Genomic DNA, 21,835 nt, shown 5'->3' on the forward strand with positions numbered 1-21,835 from the left:
ATATCTTGAATACAGGCAAATGGTATGGAAATGAGCAAATGAGTACTTCCATCCACAGAACATGAAACCAAGGGGAGAAATGTATGCAACACACACACAAAACAATATATGTGCAAAACTATATTTCTGCAAGTTTGGGAGGCTGGTGAATGATGGAATGGTAGAGATGAGATATGAGATATCTAGTGAAGAAGACAAGTGAGAAGGTAGATGTGTGCACATTCTATTTACACACACACACACACAAAGGTAGAAGAGATGGGGAGGGCAACGGTTTGGTGGGGGCATTAGAAAAATGTTTGTCCTGGCAAAGTGACAATGTGGTATGGCTCATTCCTGTTCTGTGAGGTATTAATCACCCCATGAGTACAGTGCTCATTGCAGTGGGACACAGGACCAAGTGTGGTGCAGCTCATGTAAAAAGTAACTGCTTCAGACATCAGCAAAGGGCATTTGCATACATTTCACTTTTCTTTTTGTTGTTACTGTCAATGCCATTTTAATATAGGACCAAAATATCCCCAAGGCACAGGAGCTGCTTGTCTACTGCACACTAAAGGCTGGTGTTATGTACTGAAGTTCTCAACCTGGGCCAGCAGGGGGATACTGTAGATAGTTATGCAAATGAAGGATTGAAAGTGACGTTCAGTGATTGGATAGTTTGTATGCAAATGAAGGATCGAAAGTGACGTTCAGTGATTGGATAGTTTGTATGCAAATGAAGGATCGAAAGTGACGTTCAGTGATTGGATAGTTTTAGAAAGTTGCTACAGTTACGTTGTTCTGGAGCTCTATATAAGCAGGCTGACTGAGCTCTTCAGTTCAGTTCTGTTCTGGCCCTGAATAAACAAGAGCTGTTTGAAGAATCGCTGTGTTGTCTGATATATTCACCCACAACTTAACAGCTGGCATACTGATGTCCTTTGGACATTTGCCCAAAGTGGCTTGAGTTGGTCACCAAATAGCCTGGCTAGCCCAGAGGGCACCTTCAAGTTTGGTGCAGGCCAAGCCTTCTGTTTCAACGAGAGAGAACTCCACTTGTGTGCCCTTCAGCTGCCTCACATGGAAGTCCCAATAGCGGCAACTTTCCTGATGCCGCAAGGCACTTTGGCTGTCTTTAATTCCAGCATTTCTATATGTGCTTCAGGAGAACTAGGCAATGAAAAACGATCCACCTCAGGGAGATGGAACTGCTAGGCATCTCAAGGTCCTGACGTCACTGGGGGGGTAGGCCTGCTGAGTTGGGGAGATGCCATGAAGCTCTTTTCAGTGTGCCCTAAAGGGAATGATTGAGACCACCATGTGTGTTTCTATTTCCACCTCCCTGATGAAGAGCTTCCCAAAATGCTTACAGTCTATGTTATTAACAACACGTCTGGAGTTACAGTCACTCGCCTTCAGTCACTGTCCTCAGCCCTTGTAGAAAGGAGCCTTTAGTTTGAAACGGGGGAAGTTAAGACCTCTCTAAATCCATGTTGTGTTGTACATGGAAGCTGAAATCCTCTGTAATTAGTCAGTTGTTATAAGGGAGTCAAACGCCTTTCCTCAAATAGCCTGTCAGATTGTTTGGGAACTACATTTCCCCAGTACTCAAACCACTATTCACAGTTGCTGGCAAAGTAATGAAAACCCCAATATATCCATGACAAGCACTGAATGCTACAAGGATCTAGGGTTTTTTTGCATGTCACGGGTCGCTAACGGCTGGAATCTGCGATACTGCTGATGATGAGCAACCCTGCCCTTACCTGTGCAGGTAATATTTCTATAAAAAGTTAAAATAATACCTGTGAGGTGTTTCGTTGCAATGCTGTACATGTTTATTTAGAAGTAAATCTTCCTATGCTCATTGGGACAGAATTGCTGCCTGCAATGTCAGGAGTGAGAGGCCACCTAAGATTCTGAACCCTGAACCCTTCCCCACACCCTCCAAGTGTCCCTGTTTTCCAGGGACAGTCTTTACAGAAGCTGCCCCGGTTTCTGATTTGATCCCGGAAAGTCCTGCTTTTCCTTAGAATGTTCCTATTTTCATTGGAGAAATATTGGAAAGCTATGGTAGGACATCTCTATTTTCATTGGAGAAATGTGGGAGGGTATGGAGTTATGTGACCCCTGAGCAGAGGAGATAAGTAACTATACAGCCTTTAGGAGACATCTGAAGGCAGCCCTGTATTGTGAAGTTTTTTAATGTCTGATGTTTTATTATGTTTTTATATAAGTTGAAAGCCACCCAGAGTGGCTGGGGGAACCCAGTCGTATGGGCAGGGTATAAATATTATTATTATTATTATTATTATTATTATTATTATTATTATTAAATAGAATGTACCTATTTTTATTGGGGAAATGTTGGAGGGTATGCACCCCAACATTGCTAAAAACAACAGCCATTGAAGATAAAGCCAATCAGTGATCATGTCTGCAACCTACATGCAACGCTAACGGTGTCTGCATGGTGTTGGGGATCCTGAATTAGGAACTCCAGCCTCTGGCACTGTCCTGGACCCATAAGCCCTGTGGGAGTCCAGGGCGGTCTGCAACATAGCGTGGGTTGCCAGCATCCGGGGCCTTGCACGTGCGGAGGGGGGATGGGAGGGAAGGAAATGGACAGGGTATGCATGCGCATTCAACTGCCTAACAGCATCTGTGTCACCCAAGAGATTGCAGCCACAGAGGAGAGTCGTTCTGTTGTCTGGAAAGGCCACTTCCTGGTTCGCATGGAGAAGCTGTTTACAACAGAGTCCAGCGACGGAAGCGCACAGCTGTTTCGAGGCAGCACCGGGTGTTTAAATTTTGCACCCCTAACAATCTTGCATCCAAGACAATTGCCCCTGAGCCCCTGCACACTACGCCACTGGCCTGTGAGCAGGCCAGCAATTATTGGTCGGCACGTAGCTTGAAAAAGCTGCCCTTGTCCAAGGCCCAGCACTTAGATATGGAGGAAAAACTAGGACCTTCTTTGCTTGCCACATGGAATTCAGTGGCCTGAGAAGCAGCAGCGAAGCTCTGCCTCTGCCCTCCACTATCTCTTGCTTCCTTAGTTTGACTGCAAAACTTAGGGAGGGTCTAGGAAATATAATGATATATCACACTATGCAGAACAGGGCAACATGTGAATCCAGGACATGCTTTGGATTTCCCCCTGGCATGCAGCCCCTGGAAGGCTCCCCATGAGGAATTACAGCCCTTTGGGTTGAAAAACAGACCCCTGGTCTATTAAACTATTTCGGCTATATTTAAAATGGTAGGAAGGGTCATTTGCTTCATTATAACCTATGTGCTCCTCTTTGTACGCTTCGAAAAGCAACTTCGAACACAGTGAGTCAAATTCAAGAATAAAAACAATCTTTTATAGCATCACATATATTAACACTGTATAATAAAACATATATGTATGCTGTAAATTTTCCCTCTTGTTGTTCTTAAGTGATGTGGCTTTCTTGCTTCTGGATGGTAATCATCCTCTGCAGTTGCAGTGCCAGCTCTAACATTTGGCAGAGTGGGGCAACTAATTTTGAGAGTCAACACATTGTACCTGTTGTTGTATTTCTACTCCCAAGGAGAAGCACTCGCAGGATTTTCTGCCTCAGATGCTAAAATAACTTGCCTAGCCTTAGGCTCTATGCACCTTGCCTGAGAGCAAGGGGAATCATTTGTAGTTCAGCTACAGGCAGCAACCTGGGTCTGTTCTTAGCAGGGGCAGGACAGCAGGTAGATTATATTTGCTTTTGGGTCCCTTGCACTGTTTTAGACACCCATTGTGGGAACACAGTTGTCAGATCTCTATGCACAATTTGTATATTTATAAACAAACATATATCACCAAAAAATGCCACACATCTCCAGAACTTTCTCCTCACAAGGAAATAGCTCCTGTAGCGACTGCCCTGGAACTTCAAACAATTTGTAGAAGTAGGTGAAACAATATTATTGGAACATTAATATACGAGGGAGATAGTAAGGTGACCTGCTTTTCTGCCTCATCCTCTAGACAAGAGGTCCTTGTTCCATTTTATCCTCAAAAGATCAGGTACCATAGGCTAGGATGAGAGGGACAGACCAGCTTGAGTCTGTTCAAATGAGCCTGACAGCAGGAATTTGAATTTGGATGTCTTATATCTCAGTCCAACCTACTAACCCAAAACCACTCTGGTGAGCTGTGGGCCTGATCTGGCTTCCCAAATGATTTCAAATGCCCCCTCCCGAATATATCCAACCATTCAGCAGCAGTGCTGCCAAAAAAAGGAAAGTTATTATTAACTACCATTCATTTGTATGGAGGTATAAACCTAATTTGAAGATCAGTATTTGTATTAGGGCCAGTTTTTATATAGGCACAAAAACAAACTTCACCAGGAACCACAGCTGGTCCTGCCTTTGGGCACTTTTGACAGCGTGCAACCATCTAGGTATCCTTTTGATCACCATGGAGAAATGCAATTGACCACACATTTCTATACTTTCCTATACTTACCACAGAATTGTCGGTGAACACATCTGGGTTGTTCTCATATATGAATTTCTCTACCCTTAGTTGACGAAGTTTGAACATCTTGGATCCCTTGTTGGTGAGGAGAGAGAGTTCTTCTAGCATCACATCCCTGGGGATGCTGATCTTCTTCCCCAGGTTCAGCTTGGACCCTTCTTGTGGCATGACTGAAGGTGTACAACAAGGACAATGTTACAACTACAAGAAACCTACATTTTTACCTCTTTCTTCATTCCTCCAAACCAGTGCAACCAGAGCAGTTAAAAAACAAAAAGCCTATAAAGTATGACTGGTGGAGCTGGCCTTCTCTGAAAGGAAATTATGGGCCCTTGATAATTTAATAATAGATAAGAAGAACTTAAATGACCTGGGATTGTAAGAGAGAATCTACATGGGCTGGTGGGGGTAAGCACCCTTCTTTCCTTTCTGTAAATATTGTGTAATTGATTCCATTCCCATTATATTGGCAAAATGTAGGCTTGGGAACACACATTTGCACAGTGCCAAGCAGCTGACCTTTTTCAGAGTGGTGAAGGTTTTATTGCAGCCAAGCCCAAGGGAGCAGCTGATGGAGCTATCAGTGGCCTGTTGTGACAGGTTTTTGATACTTTTTGCAGATAAAAATCATTCGAGTCCACTCTGACTTTGATTTCACCTGTATCATGAGTGTATATGGTATACCGCCCAGTTAGGTTTCAAGCGTTCGCTTCCTGAGGAGACTGCTTGAAGGTTTGCGGCCTACCAACTGCGTTGTTTGCCCTTACCTATGTTGTTTCTAACAGGGTATGATCCCCACAGCCTTTTAAAGAAATCTGCAGTAGATGGAACCAGAGCCAATGACAGTCAAGATTTAGTCACCTTACTCCTCCTTGTTGAGTTACATGAAGGTGGTACTGAGACTAAGGAGGAGCAGGAAGCAGACAGGCAGTGCCATCCCTTGGAGTGGTTGGAAGAAACAGGTAGCAGCTGGCTGAGAGCAAGACTGATGGAGCAGTGCCCCCATTCACCCAAATGGACCAGCCTCCACAGTGCACAGGTCACATCTAGACTGGGCTACAATTATGCTTTCCAAGTGGAGCTGCTTTTAAAGACAGTTTGGAGAGCGCAGTTGGTTCAAACTCTGGCTCTCCAACTTGCTGAGATGAACAAGGCAGTTATTGATTCTGTACCACAACTATGCTGGTTAACAACGAGTCATTTCAGTGCTGGTTTTAACCTTCCAAAAGTTATTTGAAGGAACTCCTCCGCAAACACAAACTTACCTCAGCCATTAAAATCAGCTGCTGAGGCCTTGCTCTCTGACCCATTTTTAGCAAAGATTAGATGAATGGACACAGGGGCAAGGATTTTTCAGGAGCAGCTCTGCTATGGTTGAATCCCCTTCTGTGAGAACTCTCATTGCTTTTAAATAGATTCTGAATAGGTTATTAATGACTTTTTTTCAGCCGGCACTCTCCAGAACTCAGTTCTGGCACCTGTCAGGTGGGCGCCATTGCCATTCTGAGAGAATGAGGGAAGTGTTCATTGTAAGTTTCAACACCTCTTTTTCTAGAAAAATAACACCGATGTCATCTATTTTACAATACTTTTGTGCATGTTTTCTCCTGACTCAAGTATATATTACTATGCGGGTATGTTTCTTTTGATTAATTTGGTTTCAATTATAGTTTTATTGTTATTTTATTGGTAGCATTGTTATTTTGTTTTGTAGACTACCTTGCAAGTATTATTGCTAAAGGCAATGAGTGAAATAAGTAAATAAATGAAGAAACAAATAGTGGTCGTGAATGGCCACCATCTTGTTACTAATCACTAAAAAGACACACACAAAAAGCCTCAATCTTGCCCTGTAAAAATTCCTACATTATTGACATCAAATTGTGTGTCCTTGCAAACAGTTTGTTACTGTACATGTAATGCACACAATGGTACCTTTTCTAGTCATGTTTCTTTCATGTAAGAAGTATGACCAGAAAAGCCACATGTTGTCATATCAAAAGCAGTTGTTATGATCTTCCAACGAAGGGGGAAATAACAGACAAGGTTTTGTTATCTGCTATTTCCTCAGCAACTGTGTGTTGTTTTCTCCCTGTGGAAGACCGGGGGATGCTGGCCATGGTTGCGTTCCAGAAGCAGTGGGGATGGAGGGCAAGTGGAGGACCACAAGGAGTCAAGACGAGGGATAGACCAAGCCAGGAGAGAGCAGGGAAGCCCAGAGCCAAGGGGATGAGGGACCCTGGCAGGCCCAGAACAGCTGGAGTGACAGGAATACCAAACAGTTGACCGAGGAGAGAGCAAGGGTAGGACCCCTGGATCCAGGCTATCAGAGTTAATGGGTGTGGAAGGGACAAAGGAGGTCATAAAGGGAATGAGGCTGAGAAAATTTTGCAAGAGGAAGAAGTAGAAGAAGAAGAAGAAGAGTTTGGATTTGATATCCCGCTTTATCACTACCCAAAGGAGTCTCAAAGCGGCTAACATTCTCCTTTCCCTTCCTCCCCCACAACAAACACTCTGTGAGGTGAGTGGGGCTGAGAGACTTCAAAGAAGTGTGACTAGCCCAAGGTCACCCAGCAGCTGCATGTGGAGGAGCGGAGACGCGAACCCGGTTCCCCAGATTACGAGTGCACCACTCTTAACCACTACACCACACTGGCTCTCTAGAAAGGGAGTGAGATTACCTGAGAGCTAGAGAGGAGGAGGAAGAGCAGCAGCAAAGAAGCCATGGCCAGCCAAGCTTAAGCAATAAGTTTGACGTGGTAGGAAGGGGCTGTGTAATGGGTGGTATTATGTGGAGAACAGAGATGGCCCCACAATGGAAGAAAGTATCTGTACAATGTGACATTTCCTCTGGCTATCCCGGAAGTGACATTTGGAGTCTTAACCATGTTTACTTCTATCTGTCCTGCTTAGCAAGCACCACTGAGTTTTGAACATGTTCAGTTTTTTGTTCTACTCACCCTGCAACTTCACCCATCTTTACACACTACCAGCTATCACAGACAAATGGTTCTTTCTCAGTTAATGGCAATATCACTCAGGTGGCATGAAGCAGGGTTGGCGGTACCTTTGAGAAGCAATAACACTAGCCTACAAACTAAAATTACTTCATGCCAACCTGTCGTCCTCAGTTGCTTATTCTATGAAGTGGAGATCGGAACTCTCTCGCCATGTCCACTTCCACCGTTTACAGCAGATATCGGGTGTCAAAAGACAGAGCAAAAGGACTGATCTCTATGGGTCATTGTCAGAACAGATGTTTGACTCAGGCAAGTGAAAATGGGCATGGCATTTGCACACCTGACAGCAGAATTCTTAGTTTCTGTATCTCTGGGTTTTTTTTTACTTTTGATGATTTCCATCCTAATCCAAACAGAAATTGGCAGATTATGCTCATTAGAAATTCTAATGTACGCTAGCCCTGACACCAAGGAAGCCAGCAGAAGCCAATTTTTGGTCTTCGCCATTTTTTAAAAGGAAATATTTTTATTTAGTTTCCCCAGCCACATACAAACATAAACAAACAAAACAGGCTGTTAACATTTCATTTCTGTTGTGTATTGAGTCAAAGGATTTTATATCTGTATTATTATTGTCTGTATTTGCATTAGGGTAAAGTAACTGCCTTTTGGTTCCAGAGGGTACAGCTACTATTGGTTCATTTAAGCTGCTGTATTTGGATCCTCTGTCTTATTGGTTTCCTCCAAAAGGCAGGACTGTGATTGCCTGATATTGTTCCCTCCAAAATGTATCCTTTCTAGCTAGTTCCCTGTCCCTATAAATGTAGCTCTCCCCTCCTCAGGTCTTAGTCTTGTTGCTTTAATAAAGAAGTGTTACTAGAGAACTGTCTCCAGCATATTATGTCAAGAGAACTGAAATCACAAACCTCACGTCACAACAATTTCTAAGGCAGCAATCCCGGTTGCCTCTCATGGATTCCATTGTTGCTTCCTCAGCAGGAATCCACCATGAGAACTGTAACAACGGAACCTCTGTGATTTTGTTGATGTTTCCGCAGTACAGAGCTGGGATGAGCCCAGTTATACGCCACACAATCGGAGCAACACCATTTTGATCACCTTGCAGGGTCTGAGCTCTGCATATGTTTGAGGCCCTAAACTTGAAGGCCACCTGGTCCTAAAACTTGTGCCACCGTTAACATCCCTCATGGTTCTTAGGTCACAGCTGTTCATATCCCAACCCCAGCAGTCACTTGCTATGGCTGCTGTGCTGATAAACTATGTGCACAGCATACTGGAGGCCATGCGACAAGGTTTCAAGCAATACTGAAGCATTTCAGCCAAGGCGCTGCCATTCATTTACTATACTGAATCAGAGCTTCGTGTGGCTTGCTTGTGCAAGTATATTTATGCCCCCCCCCCCATAAACAAGTCAAAGAACTAGCGATTCAGAATCAAGCCATGCCTGTTTTCCAGTCAAAGCAAGATAATTAAACAATTAACTTCTTTCCCGACTCTTTACCACCCTGTCTGTACTGTACCTCTAACGCATTACAGTGGTACCTCGGGTTACATACGCTTCAGGTTACAGACTCCGCTAACCCAGAAATAGTACCTCAGGTTAAGAACTTTGCTTCAGGATGAGAACAGAAATCACGCAGCAGCGGCGTGGCGGCAGCGGGAGGCCCCATTAGCTAAAGTGATGCTTCAGGTTAAGAACACTTTCAGATTAAGAATGGACCTCCAGAACGAATTAAGTTCTTAACCCGAGGTACCACTGTACGTATTATAACTTTAAACAGACATGGATGCCCTCAAAGGATCCTGGGGATTGTAGTTTGTTAACCATGCTGAGCATTGTGAGGAGACCACTATTCCCTTTACAGAGCTATAATTTTCTAGAGTTCTCTGAGTTGCAATCCCGAGAGTGGCTTAACACTCAATCCCTCTTCCCAGTGAACTCTGGGAATTTTGGTTCTGTGAGGTAAATAAGGAGTCTCCTTTCAACTCTCAAAACCCTTAAGCAACTACAGTTCCCAGGATTCTTTGTGGTGAGACACGACTGTTTAAAGTGGCATAATACTGTTTTCAATGTGTAGCGCAGGAGGGGCACATATGTCAGTGTCAGGGCCGGATTTTGGTTTGATGAGGCCCTAAACCACTGGAGGTAATGGGGCCCTTTATATGTCTAGCTGTCCTTTGTCAACAACAAATTGTCACTGTTTTTTGTGTTGAATATATGCTATATGGTAATTTATGGACCTAATAGGTATCTAAGGCCATTTGCACAAAACAAAATATGTATTTCATCAAAGTTATTGTTGAACTGAAATACAATTTAGAAGAAGTATATTAATAGTGAACTTTTTTTGGGGGGCCCCAAGAAATTGGGGCCCTAAGCTATAGCTTGTTTAGCTTATACGTAAATCCGGCACTGGTCAGTGTATATCTAAGTAACATTTGCTGCTGCAGTGCTACTTGAAATCTAAGGACTTAACATCAGTGACAGTGAGAGACCGTAATAAATACCCATATTTTCTCCTCAGCTGGGAAAATATGGGTAGCCATTGTGTCCCTCACTGTGCCATTCTTCTGCTTGAGGGTTCTGCTTATAAAAGAAAAAGAAAAAGAAAAAAATTGAGACCAACTGCATGTGACTAAACATCATCACATACAGTTTGGCTCTTTGGGGTGAGCCCTTTGGCTCTGTAAATATTCTAGAAAGCAGGAGACTGTTGTGGTCCTTCTACATAAGCCGTAACTTAACCACTCATGACTCTTCATTTTCATAGAAGCTTCTATGCTTATTCTCTGTTTGGCACTCCACAGATACTGAAGGGAGGAAGTGCTCAGAGAGGATTTTATGTCTGCGTTCAGGTGCACATATATCTTACCTTCTTGGGTTAGTTCTAAAATGAGTTTAGTAGGCTTTCTCTTCTTATTGGGAGCCGGGGTTCCTGCAAGAGGCATGCTGTTTCTGTACGAGAATAGAATAGCGTAAATGAACTTCTCATTCGTGTTAGGTTAAATACAGAGCTGTTGCCTCTTTCACAATGGAGTTTTCTTTCGTTTGCTAATCCCTTCCCCCTTCTGGCATATATAGAAAAGGTGTCTACCAACTTCCTCTCTCAAGACAAAAGGGGCCAGTCCACACAAATGCTTCTGGAATCTTTCCTAGCCCCAGCAAACCCTAAGGAACAATGATGACACATGACCTGTTTTTCATTCTGGCTGCATATTTTGCAGTTTTGGCCAATTTCAGCAATCTCTTCTGGCAGTTCCCCAACTGCGAGAAGTGAAGTTTCAGGCAACCAGGCAGAGAGCCTTCCCAGTAGTGTCACCTGTCCTGTGGAACGTCCTCCCATCAGATATCAAACAGATAAATAGCTATACGACTTTTGGAAGACATCTGAAGGCAGTTAATGGTTAGTGTTTTATTGTGTTTTTAATATTTTGTAAGGAGTCACCCAGAGTGGCTGGGGCAACCCAGTCAGGTGGGTGACTAACAACAAGAAGAACAAGAACAGCAACAACAACAATAAGCACTAACAGGAATTTCATGACCTGGTACCCAGCTGCTGGGTATGTTTGAGGTTCGTTAAGGTTCGCCTGAGATCTCTGGTCTACAGACGAGTCACCTCAGTACAGAGAACTATATTTGTTAATTATGATAATATACCAAAGGATGTAGCAAAACAACAAACGAAATTGAGTGATGAATAAGCTATGCAGGAGATTTTATTCAGTAAGAGAACTATGTAGGCTGCAGATTTGGAAAGTAAACCAAAACATATAATTTGATAATGTGGCATGTCCCTGAGGAGGATAGAAAGGACCAGGAAGCTTCTTTATTAATTTCTAGGCTGAAGAAGCTAAGGAAGATTCTCTGCTAACACTGGACCATATAAATGTACCAGATATATTGTTAGAAATCTGTTCAGCAATGTTTAATAGAAGTTGATACAACATGCTCTATGGCAGAAACGTAATCTGATAATTAGTTTACATATTATCAGATTTATTACTTAAATCTGTTACTTAAAAGCATAGCTGCTTTTTTGTTTTAAAGGTCACATCTACGTTGCAACAGAATAAGGTTAGTTATTGATAGTACTTTTCTCTGAGGTGTTTTGTTTTGTTTTGTTTTTAACATTGGGAGTATCTATATTGTGCTCATGAAAATGTATGTATATTGGTAAATGGGCAGACTTGGCTTGAGCAAAAAAATTAGTTCTGCCACTAACAATTGCTGCCTGTTTCAGGTATTCCAGAGATGCAGGTTAGTCTGCAATATGTGTCCCCATGTGTTTCTCGCTTGGGTTATCAATGTTCCATTCTTTCTGGTTTCAGTTATCAATAACGATGTGATTTGTGATGTTGTCTTATTTCATTTATTTTTCTCGAGGTATTGAACCCATCCCACTTTAAACCTTGGTTTCTTTCATAAATGTGATACGTCTGTTGTAAAAAGAGTAAAAAAAGAAGAAGAAGAAGAATACGTACAAAATTCATAATTGTTTTCAAAAACTTTGACAGACTGTATGTTTCTCAACATGAATTCCAGCCACAAATTCTAGCATGGTTTTGGTTTACGTAATCTTACATATTTTTAGGGCTGCCATATCCCCCAAAGTGGAACTCCAGACAAAGTTGGGGGGCAAAGTTGTTTAGCTTTCTTTGGGAACACCCCCCCCCTAAAATGAGGGGAGATTTTATGGGAATTTTAACAGGTTTTCAATAATAATAATAATAATAACCACCCTACTTGCCATATGTCCAGGAGATTACTTGTATAACGGAAACCTAAAATGGCAGAATTCATTATGGAAAAGAAGATTTTTCATTTTAAAAAGCACCATCACCACGCAGAGCACTGTAATCCTGCGATCGCTCAAAGAATCTCGCTTGCTGTGCTTGAGGGCACAAAACAGCGAATTGCGTGACATTTTGTAAGCGATTTCAAAAAGTGCAATCTTTGTCCACATCCCCAGTCAAAGGCACAGTTGGCAGCTGGTAAGACATATACCCTCCCTACCCTCAAAATACCCTTAGCTTAGGCCAAGAGAAATAAAGATGAAGATGGGACAGGATTAGCCCCCTACTGCAACAGTTAAGTGATTTCCATTCTTCCATTGGACTGCCTATGCTTAGCCATATGTGTAGGTTACACAAGAGGGAAATGAGTGAAATCTGCTCCTTACAAGTGGAGTTACCAGAGGAAAATATATATTGGGGTGGGAACAGAAGGGGCAAAGTGCATGGTATATGTATAAATTTATGATTAGGTTGTGCTTAAAAAGGTAAAGGTAAAGGTACCCCTGACCGTTAGGTCCAGACTCTGGGGTTGCGGTGCTCATCTCGCTTTATAGGCCGAGGGAGCCGGCGTTTGTCCGCAGTTTCCAGGTCATGTGACCAGCATGACTAAGCCGCTTCTGGCGAACCAGAGCAGCGCACGAAAATGCCGTTTACCTTACCGCCGGAGCGGTACTTATTTATCTACTTGCACTCTGATGTGCTTTTGAACTGCTAGGTTGGCAGGAGCAGGGACCAAACAACAGGAGCTCACCCCGTCGCAGGGATTCGAACCCTAGGCTCAGTGGTTTACACCACAGCGCCACCCGCGTCCCGTTAGGTTGTGCTTAGGGGAAATATCACCACACACATGACAAGCCACCCACCAGGGGGAAAAAATGCACCAATAAACTTCCACATTTAGTAGCCCAATGGCAAAGGTCCAGCATATGTCCACTTTCCTTTCTGTTACATTGATTTAAAAAACAACAACCGCACATAAAGCTTATTTTGGTTAGGCCTACTCCTTATAATCACCTCACTAATATTTGGGTACATTTGCAATGCCTATTAAGACTATATTAGTTACACCTCAGTTTTTGACAGTTCTCAAACTTCTGCGTTGGCATCACAATCCTATATTTCTACTCAAATGTAATTCTGCTTGTTTTCCATTGAAATGCTCTTTGCCTGCATCGCTATAGCGGACCCACTCACAGTGACCCCCAACCCAGGCAGCAAAGGCCTAGGCAATGTTTATGTGTAACAAACCGAACAAGAAAGCATTCTGGGATTTTAAAACTGGCCACAACTTTTATTGATTATAGTTGTAGGTAGGCTTTGGCTCAGTCATTGGGTGCATATTCAATTTCAGCCTCCAGGTGGGTGGCAGATGTTTGAGTGGGGTTGTGCCTGAGATTATGGGACTTCCTCAAAACATGGGTCTACATAGGTGGCCCATGCTTGGTTTCTGGACAGAGTTCTCACTAGACCCCTCTAATGGAGTACCCTGCGATCACTCCAGTTTGCATTAGAGGTGATGCACCACTTCACACCAACCCGATATTAGACTAAAGGATTCCACCCAATGCCTTATCTGCCAAAAGTTGTGACTATTTGTTATCAGGAAGGCAAAACCTCCAAACAGGGTCAATCTTGTTTGCAGGAAATTCCTTCTCGGATCTGAATATGGTCCGAAACTTGGATGCAACTGACCTTTATAGCTGGGCCCTCTGGCCACCTGATGGCCAAATTGAAATCTAGGGGTGGTGGATTATCCCACCATTCTTTGCAGCTGGCAGAGGGAATTCCACAACTGCTGCCCACCCAGAGACTGAGTAAGCGGCCATTTTCTTACACTTGCATTTTACCCATTCTTCTGTAATGGAACCCGAAGTGTCAAACATGTGGTTCCCCTGGAGGTTAGACCTGCTTAACTTCAGGAAAGTGGTGGCCTCATAGATTAGACAGAGAAGGTGATGATTTGACCAGGAGTCCCCAGGGAGTTTAATTGTTAAGAGACATTTTTAATCTCGCTCTCCCTGTCCAAGAGCCAAATTAGGTTTCAGCAGAACCATAATTTAGATCTACCCCTTCCCCCCCCCAACTTCAAGGCAGCTATAGGGCTGCCAATTTATTCAAGGAAATGGCACTTTGGAATTTTTGTGTGACCTCCAGGGCCTGCTTAGCAATTTCGTCGGGAGTCCCCCCCCCCCCGCAAAATCTGTTCATGTCCACACCACTCTCTAATTTGCAACTACTTCTTCAAGTGTTTCTGTATCATAATGCCCAGTTCCATTCTGTTTTAGTTCTAAATTCATTGCTGGCTTGTAATCTCTTTCCTGCACAGAATATTCCTTTGTTAATAGCGGGGGGGAAATGTACTTGTTAGAACTACTGGTTTCTTGTTAATCCGTTGATCATCAGAACCTCTGCTTGCCCTACTGCTCCTATTTGGGAACAGGAGGTCTATTTAGAGAAAGCCACCATGGAGGTCCCAAATTTCTTACCGAACAGCCTAAATTTAGCACCCAGGTCATCCCTCTGACATTTCCCTATGCCAACGGTACCCACACTTCTACAGGCCTATTCCTGCTGCTCCCTATATGGCTGCCTAAAGAGACTGGCCAACTTCATACCTGGGCAAACAACTCTTCTTGTGATCCTCCCAGCCATCACACTCTTTCCTATATTTTTCACATCCTTTCAGAAATTGTGTCTCGTCTCCCATGAAGCAAGCAGCCACCATATTAGCCAAAGGTTTTGTGCAGGGGTTCCTCCATTAAAGTAAGCAAATCATTGCCCCCAAAACATGAGCATCATGAGCATTCATTGGAAATTTAAATTTTCTTATATGTTTCCCAGAAACTCACCAGTCAGTGTTCTCTGGTTTCCTTAGCAGCCGCTCTGGTCTCTTTATACTGCATTTTGCCTTTGAAAACCTCAACATTTTTGAAAGACTGTGTAGAAATGGATCTATTTACCTATGTGTCACATTCCTACAAGGTAGGCATAGGTTCAATTCAGTTCACAAACAAAGGCGAATCTGCCTAATTCACATTTTACGAAACAATATGTGAACGGAAATGCAACTGTTCAAAATTCACACGTCTCCGAATTTTGCAGTGCAGTTCGCCAGCCAAGCAATGTGTACAAAAGTGCACATACTGGGATAAAATATGCATGAAAATGGATATATCAGTGAAAATAACATTCAAAAATGCATTATTTTTGGAGAAATAGAACTATTAGGGAAAATAAAATGCTTTGCAAAAATGCATTAGGCAAAAATTACATACAAAAATGTGTATACGAAGAGAAATTTGCACTAAAATGCTGATGAATGTTCATGAGATTTTTTAAAAAATGGAAACTGATGTGGAAATGTCGAGAACTGTGCTCAGATTGGAAAAATGAGACACTGACATAAACCAAAATTGAATTATTCACCCATTCCTAGTCATAATCAATGCAATAAAATGATAATTAATCTGCTGTTGTATTTTGTTGTACACTTTGAAGGTTGAATATAGATATAGGACAATCTCTTGAACCTTAGAAAATTCTTTTCTCAAAAAACCGATTGCATAGGAAAACCCCTTCCATTACTTTTGTTTTTGCTAATGCAGAAGCTATTTACACCAGTAGGAACAAAAGCACAGGGATATTATTTCACCTCACAATCCTAATTCACCTTTTTGTCTTCCAGCTTTTCCCTTGGCAAGATGAGGAATGTCTGAGACAAGGAATTCAGCAGATGAATTTGTTACATTCATTTGCTATCCATCATTAAAATTAAGGCTGTGGAAGTGGTTAAAAATAAAACAAGACCACCTTTGTACTTCCAGTTTTGCTTCTACAATTATGTGGGAGAGTTCTGGCAATTGCACCCCAAACTCTCAGCCATGACAAAATAGGTAGGACTTCTTTGACAGATGGTATAACTGGTAGAATCTAGCTGTCCAGGGAGCTGATTGCACCTTCTATTTAAAGCAGAAGAAGAAATCAGCTAGCTGGACATCTAAATTCTGCTGTTTCTGCCATCTGTTCTCCAGTCTCTGATTAAAAGTACAGAATTGCAGGCATTAAACTGAGAGGATTTGCGAAATGTATCCATTGCAAGCAAGGTTTTTCATTCATTATTCTTAGATTTCAAGGGCAAAGGACAGCATTACTCTTGTCTCAAAAGACAAAACACATTTCACCCTGTAATTCCTCATTTGAGCCCAAGAGCTCAGGCTGGGCTAGAGCTCTTTCATCTTAAAACTGTTTTTACTGGTTTTGGGGTTTTTTTAATTCCATTTTGAACAGTTTGAGGTGAGAAGTGAAGGCTGATTGTTGCAAATGAGAACCCAACAGGTCAACAAAATGTCTTATGGAATGGAGTTATTTACTGATTTCCACACTTTTCTTTCTAACTGGGATCCATCCAACAAGTGTGAGCTCCATGTCATATAGTTGCCAAATGTGTGTATCTCCAAATCAAGGGCAGCAGATGTGCCAATTAAATGCCTCGTATGAATACTTCGGCAAGATCCTGGACAGCTGCTCTGGTGATAGAAAAAAGGAGCAGAAACGAGCTGGCAAGGCATTGGTGACCTCATGGGGAATGGGAAAGAACTTCTGCTGTAGTATTACTTAGTGAGATAAGTTAGTAAGTGGGGAAACATGGGAGGAAACACCCTTATGTGCAGTATACTGAGATACATCCAAGAGAAAGATCTGATCTATTTTGACATTTAGTAAGGCCACGAAAGGAACGGGAGAGTTGGCAGGATTCCCAAATGTCCTGGATGGTAACTTAAGACTGCTGAAGTTGCCAGTGCCGGCGGTGACAATTTTGAGTGGATCGCTTCAAGAAAAAGGGATGTCTGTAATGGTCATTGTCCCCAAGAGCGGGACATCAGCAGGAATTTGCTGTTCTAGTGTAGGAAAGAGGGTCCGCTGGATTTAGTGGTTTCGGGAGCGTTTAGGGAGGAAGAGGGTCTCAGGCTCACAGGTGCAAGTACTTCTTTCTGCCTGCTTTGCCTGTTAACCCCTTACCCCACTGCCAGGCAGCGCACTGCAATGCAATGCAGACTTTCCACCATTTGTTCTGCCCCCTCTCTTAATGTCCCGTCCCTCCTAGCTACCTTTCCCGGCTCACCATCACCTTGTGGAGGCACTCACCTCAGGAACGCATGCACAGGCCACTCCGCAGAGCCTCCAGCAGCAAGAGCAGACCTTGGTGTGTCTGGCGTTCTTCGCTTGCTTGGTCTTGCAGGAGGCTTAGTAGCTCTTCTTGACCCCCCTGGGTATCCGGGGGCCCACACGCTCCCTGCTCAGGGTCTGCACGGCACAAAGTGCTGATGTGGAGTGCTGTGAATTTGACTCTTGGAGACACTGCTCACACAGACATCCTGGGGTTATTAATAGTCAACGGGATCTCAGAGTCCAAGAGTCTCAGATAGCACCAGCCCAGGCAAGGCTGGGAAGAGAGAAAAGTGCACCTCAGCACTCCCACGACAGCTACCTCAACCTGGGGCCAGATACCAAGCAGGGGACCAGCTCTGCACATCACTCTCCTTCCTCTGGGTTGTAAGCATTGCTGCTACCTGCATAAAAAGCTATATGAATTACATGTTTGAAATCACGCATTTAAGGGCAATGGGCTGTAAGCTGATAAGAGATGGGTCGGTTGGGGCATGCAGTTCTGCAGAACTTGGCAGGCAGCTCTGTGAGATGAATGGGCGTGGAAAGGTTCTGGGGCTCGGAGGGGAAAACAGACGAGCAATATGATCACAGCCCCTCTATGTCGTGCCACGTGTCACTTCTGCTGCCGTTGGTATAGTGGTGACTCAGTGTACTTGTTTCAACTCTCCAGTGTGCAAAGCAGGAAGAAAATAGACACTTTGCATTTCAGTTCACATACTTTTACCAACAGAAGTATGAGTACTTGCAGCAGACGGGGAAATTATTTACCTTCTAAATTTACTTTTAACATTTATAAGTTCCCTCTCCATTTAGAAAGCCTCAGAGCAGGGAAGTAAGGCATGAAGCAATCCTGACTCCTTGAGAGGAATGTGTGTCAGGAAATCTGGAGAAAAGCAGGACTGTGGGAATAGAGGGCTCCCCCTGGATGACCTATTTATTTAACATTCATCCTGGTTTGCTTGCACAAAGCATACACAGAAGTTAGTTTATATCTGGTCTTTATTGAGCATTCATTCTGATTTGTTTGCATGGAGGTGGGTTATGCAAGAACAATGAGCATTTATGTCCTGTCCTGCTCATCATTCATTTATCTTGTGCCTTTCAAAGTGTTTCCCCATCACTTTCCACAGTCCATTTCAATTTCAAAATGGATTTGTTGTGCTAGAGGGTAGACTGCTTCACTTTTTGCAAACTAAATGTCTCACAAAATATTAAGCAGTCTGGAGGCGCCCTAAGAGAAACACAGGGAAGCAAGGGACTGGAAGCACAAGGCATGCCAAGGAAGAGATGCAAGTGTGAAAGCCATGGTGAAGGTCCTGTGTGAGTGCATGGAGGCGTTTGGAGGATGGATGGTGGCTAACAGATTGGGGTTGAATCCTGACAAGATGGAAGTACTGTTTGGGGGTGGGGACAGGGGGTGGGCATGTGTGGAGGACTCCCTGGTCTTGAAAGGGGTAACTGTGCCCCTGAAGGACTAGGTGCACAGCCTGGGAGTCATTTTGGACTCACAGCTATCCATGGAGGTGCAGGTCGACTCTGTGTCCTGGGCAACGGTCTACCAGTTCCATCTGGTACACAGGCTGAGACCCTACCTGTCTGTGGACTGTCTCGCCAGAGTGGTGCATGCTTTGGTTATCTCCCGATTGAACTACTGCAATGCGCTCTACATGGGGCTACCCTTGAAGGTGACCCGGAAACTACAACTAATCCAGAATGCGGCAGCTAGACTGGTGATTGGGAGTGGCTGCCGGGACTACATAACACCAGTTCTGAAAGACCTACATTGTCTCCCAGTACATTTCTAAGCACAATTCAAAGTGTTGGTGCTGACCGTTAAAGCCCTAAATGGCCTCGGCCCAGTATACCTGAAGGAGCATCTCCACCCCCACTGTTCAGCCCGGACACTGAAGGCCTTCTGGTGGTTCCCTCACTGCGAGAAGTGAGGTTACAGGGAACCAGGCAGAGGGCCTTCTCGGTAGTGGCGCCCTCCCTGTGGAACACCCTCCCTTCAGATGTCAAGGAAATAAACAACTATCTGATTTAGAAGACATTTGAAGGCAGCCCTGTTTAGGGAAGTTTTTAATGTTTGATGTTTTATTGTATTTTTAATGTTTTGTTGGGAAACCCAGCCAGGTGGGTGCAGTGTAGAGGAATTGCTGACAGCAAGATGCAGTCAAGTAAGGTGGTCATATTCAAGGTGTTTCTTCCCAAACACCAAGTGCTGTCAAATTCTGCATTGGTAACTGCTGCAATTTCAGCTTGGGTTATCTGACACCAGGAGCTTTTATGCTTACCCTCAGCACTGTTGTGACCCAGCCCCTGACCCCTCAGTTATTGAAACCCTCTAACACAATCTCAGAGTCCCTGAATCCATCAGAAATAGAATTTGAAAGGAAAAGGCCTTTCCGAAGAAGAGGATGCTGCACTCACACTCTGAACCACTGTGGTCAGTTGCAAAAGATGACAGGGCTCTTGTGCCGTTAATAATTGTGCGGAAGAGGGAATGACAGCTTGTTGTGCAAACTACACCTGCTGAATTTTCCTCTTTCACATAACTCCTGTCAATTGTGGGACAGTGCTCTGGGAGTCATCAAGACTTGGGATTTGGCTGGCTATTGATGGATCTCAATTCTTTGAAAGTTTCCTTGGATCCTGTGCTGCTGGGGTCTTGCCAGCTGCTGGTAAGCAGGCTCTCCATGTCTTGGTTCATACATTCAGCATTCTCCCCTGCAAGTAACCTCATTCCCATAGCCTTGTGCAAGAACGTGTGAGTCGTTTCACGTCAGTGCCTGATCTTGCAGAGCATCCACTCTCTGGATTCCCTTTCTTTTTTGAAAGAGAAAACCCTTCCCAAGCAGTCTCTCAGTCTCTCAGTCTCTTGCAATCAGCTATCAGGCCAGAGCACCCTTCTCAGACATGGGCTATCCCATGGGGGCCTCTCCATGTGGGTGCCGGGAGTTGTTAGGGCTACAAATTGAAAAGTTATGTTATTGCACACCCCACCCCCAGATGGTATGCTGTTGAGGTTCCAGGTTGAATGGCTTGCTGAGCTATGATGTCCCTTTAGGCTCTATATTTAAGATAACTTTACCCACCCAGGCAGTCCATTGGCCTCTCCTCCATGTTGAAGAACTATATGAAGTTCCAGGTCAGGCTGTATTGTGATCCTCAGGGATGTCCACCACAAATAGGGGTGATAGTCCACAAAACCGGAGGTCAGATGTTCCTGGCTGTACAGGCAAAAGGACCCAAGTTGTGAGCTCAGCATCATTAGATAAAGCTGCTAAACCAACACATCCAAGTGGTAGCAAGAGCCTAGAGCAACTGGCTGAGTTTTATAGCAGGTCTACATAGTAGTTATTGACTGGAAGCCCCACCCACTAAGTTCTGTCTCCTGTAGTTAAAGGGCCAGACTCTCCTGCTGCAGTCAAGGTTCCCAGCTGTGGGGATCTCTCTTCAAGGTTCTCTCACCTTGATCCACTAGGGTGACTATGGACCAGCCGTCATTCCCAGTGGACTCTGCTTCTGTGGAGTCCTCATGTTGTAGGATTACGGCAGGCTGGGACTATGCCTGAGTGAAAGTACTTTCCACTATGCCTGCTTGACTGAAAGGTCTTCATCCTGACTCTTAGTTCTTTGCTTTGCATGGCCAGTAGTGACAGTGGGATTATTTTAAATGTACGGACCACGTTCTGTCCATGCTTCTCACTATCACATGAAAGGTTATATGCAGTTTATTATATTTAAATGTGTGTTTTGTTTTTTTAATTTCATGACTGTAAGAAAGAAAGGATGTTTGATGTTTTGTTTCATTTCCTTAGAGTGGTAGCATTGTAAGGATGCTCTGACAAAACCGAATAAAGAATTGGGGAAACCTGAGATTCTTTGGTGCTCTGAAATTAGGGTCCAGGGATAAGCAAATCCCTGCTGAGCAGTGAGAGGCACAGCTTTGGCAAAAGGGTCTCTTGTCATTCCTAAAGGTAAAGGTACCCCTGACCATTAGGTCCAGTCGCGGCCAACTCTGGGGTTGCGGTGCTCATCTCGCTCTATAGGCCGAGTGAGCCAGTGTTTGTCTGCAGACAGCTTCCGGGTCATGTGGCCAGCATGACTAAGCCACTTCTGATGAACCAGAGCAGTGCACGGAAACACCGTTTACCTTCCTGCCGGAGCGGTACCTATTTATCTACTTGCACGACATGCTTTTGAACTGCTAGGTTGGCAGAAGCTGGGACCGAGCAATGGGAGCTCACCCCATTGGGGGGGTTCGAACCACCGACCTTCTGATCAGCAAGCCCTAGGCCCTGTGGTTTAGACCACAGCGCCACTCGTGTCGTTCCTACCAAGTTCTAATTTGATATAATGCAGCAGAGAGCATGAGACTCATGTTTCTCACCCCAGTTTCTCT

At 43.9% G+C, this 21,835-nt stretch overlaps 1 protein-coding gene across 2 annotated transcripts in view; it reads right to left on the reverse strand.

The window, feature by feature from the left end:
- Window positions 1–17,608, reverse strand: part of MYOZ1 (myozenin 1) — a 29,098-nt gene extending 11,490 nt beyond the window's left edge. Inside the window, exons 1-3 of one of the 2 annotated variants that reach the window (XM_079975427.1) lie at window positions 17,407–17,608; window positions 10,341–10,423; window positions 4,475–4,656 (exon numbers count right to left, since the gene is read on the reverse strand). In XM_079975427.1, coding sequence (XP_079831553.1) covers window positions 4,475–4,656; window positions 10,341–10,416 — 258 coding nt within the window. In that variant the 5' untranslated portion in view covers window positions 10,417–10,423; window positions 17,407–17,608. The remainder of the gene's footprint in view (window positions 1–4,474; window positions 4,657–10,340; window positions 10,424–17,406) is intronic. The other variant, XM_079975428.1, reaches the window with a different exon arrangement.
- Between the last annotated feature and the right edge of the window lie 4,227 nt (window positions 17,609–21,835).

Source organism: Podarcis cretensis (assembly GCF_951804945.1).
Source record: "Podarcis cretensis genome assembly, chromosome: 5".
NCBI classification, from domain to species: Eukaryota; Metazoa; Chordata; class Lepidosauria; order Squamata; family Lacertidae; genus Podarcis; species Podarcis cretensis.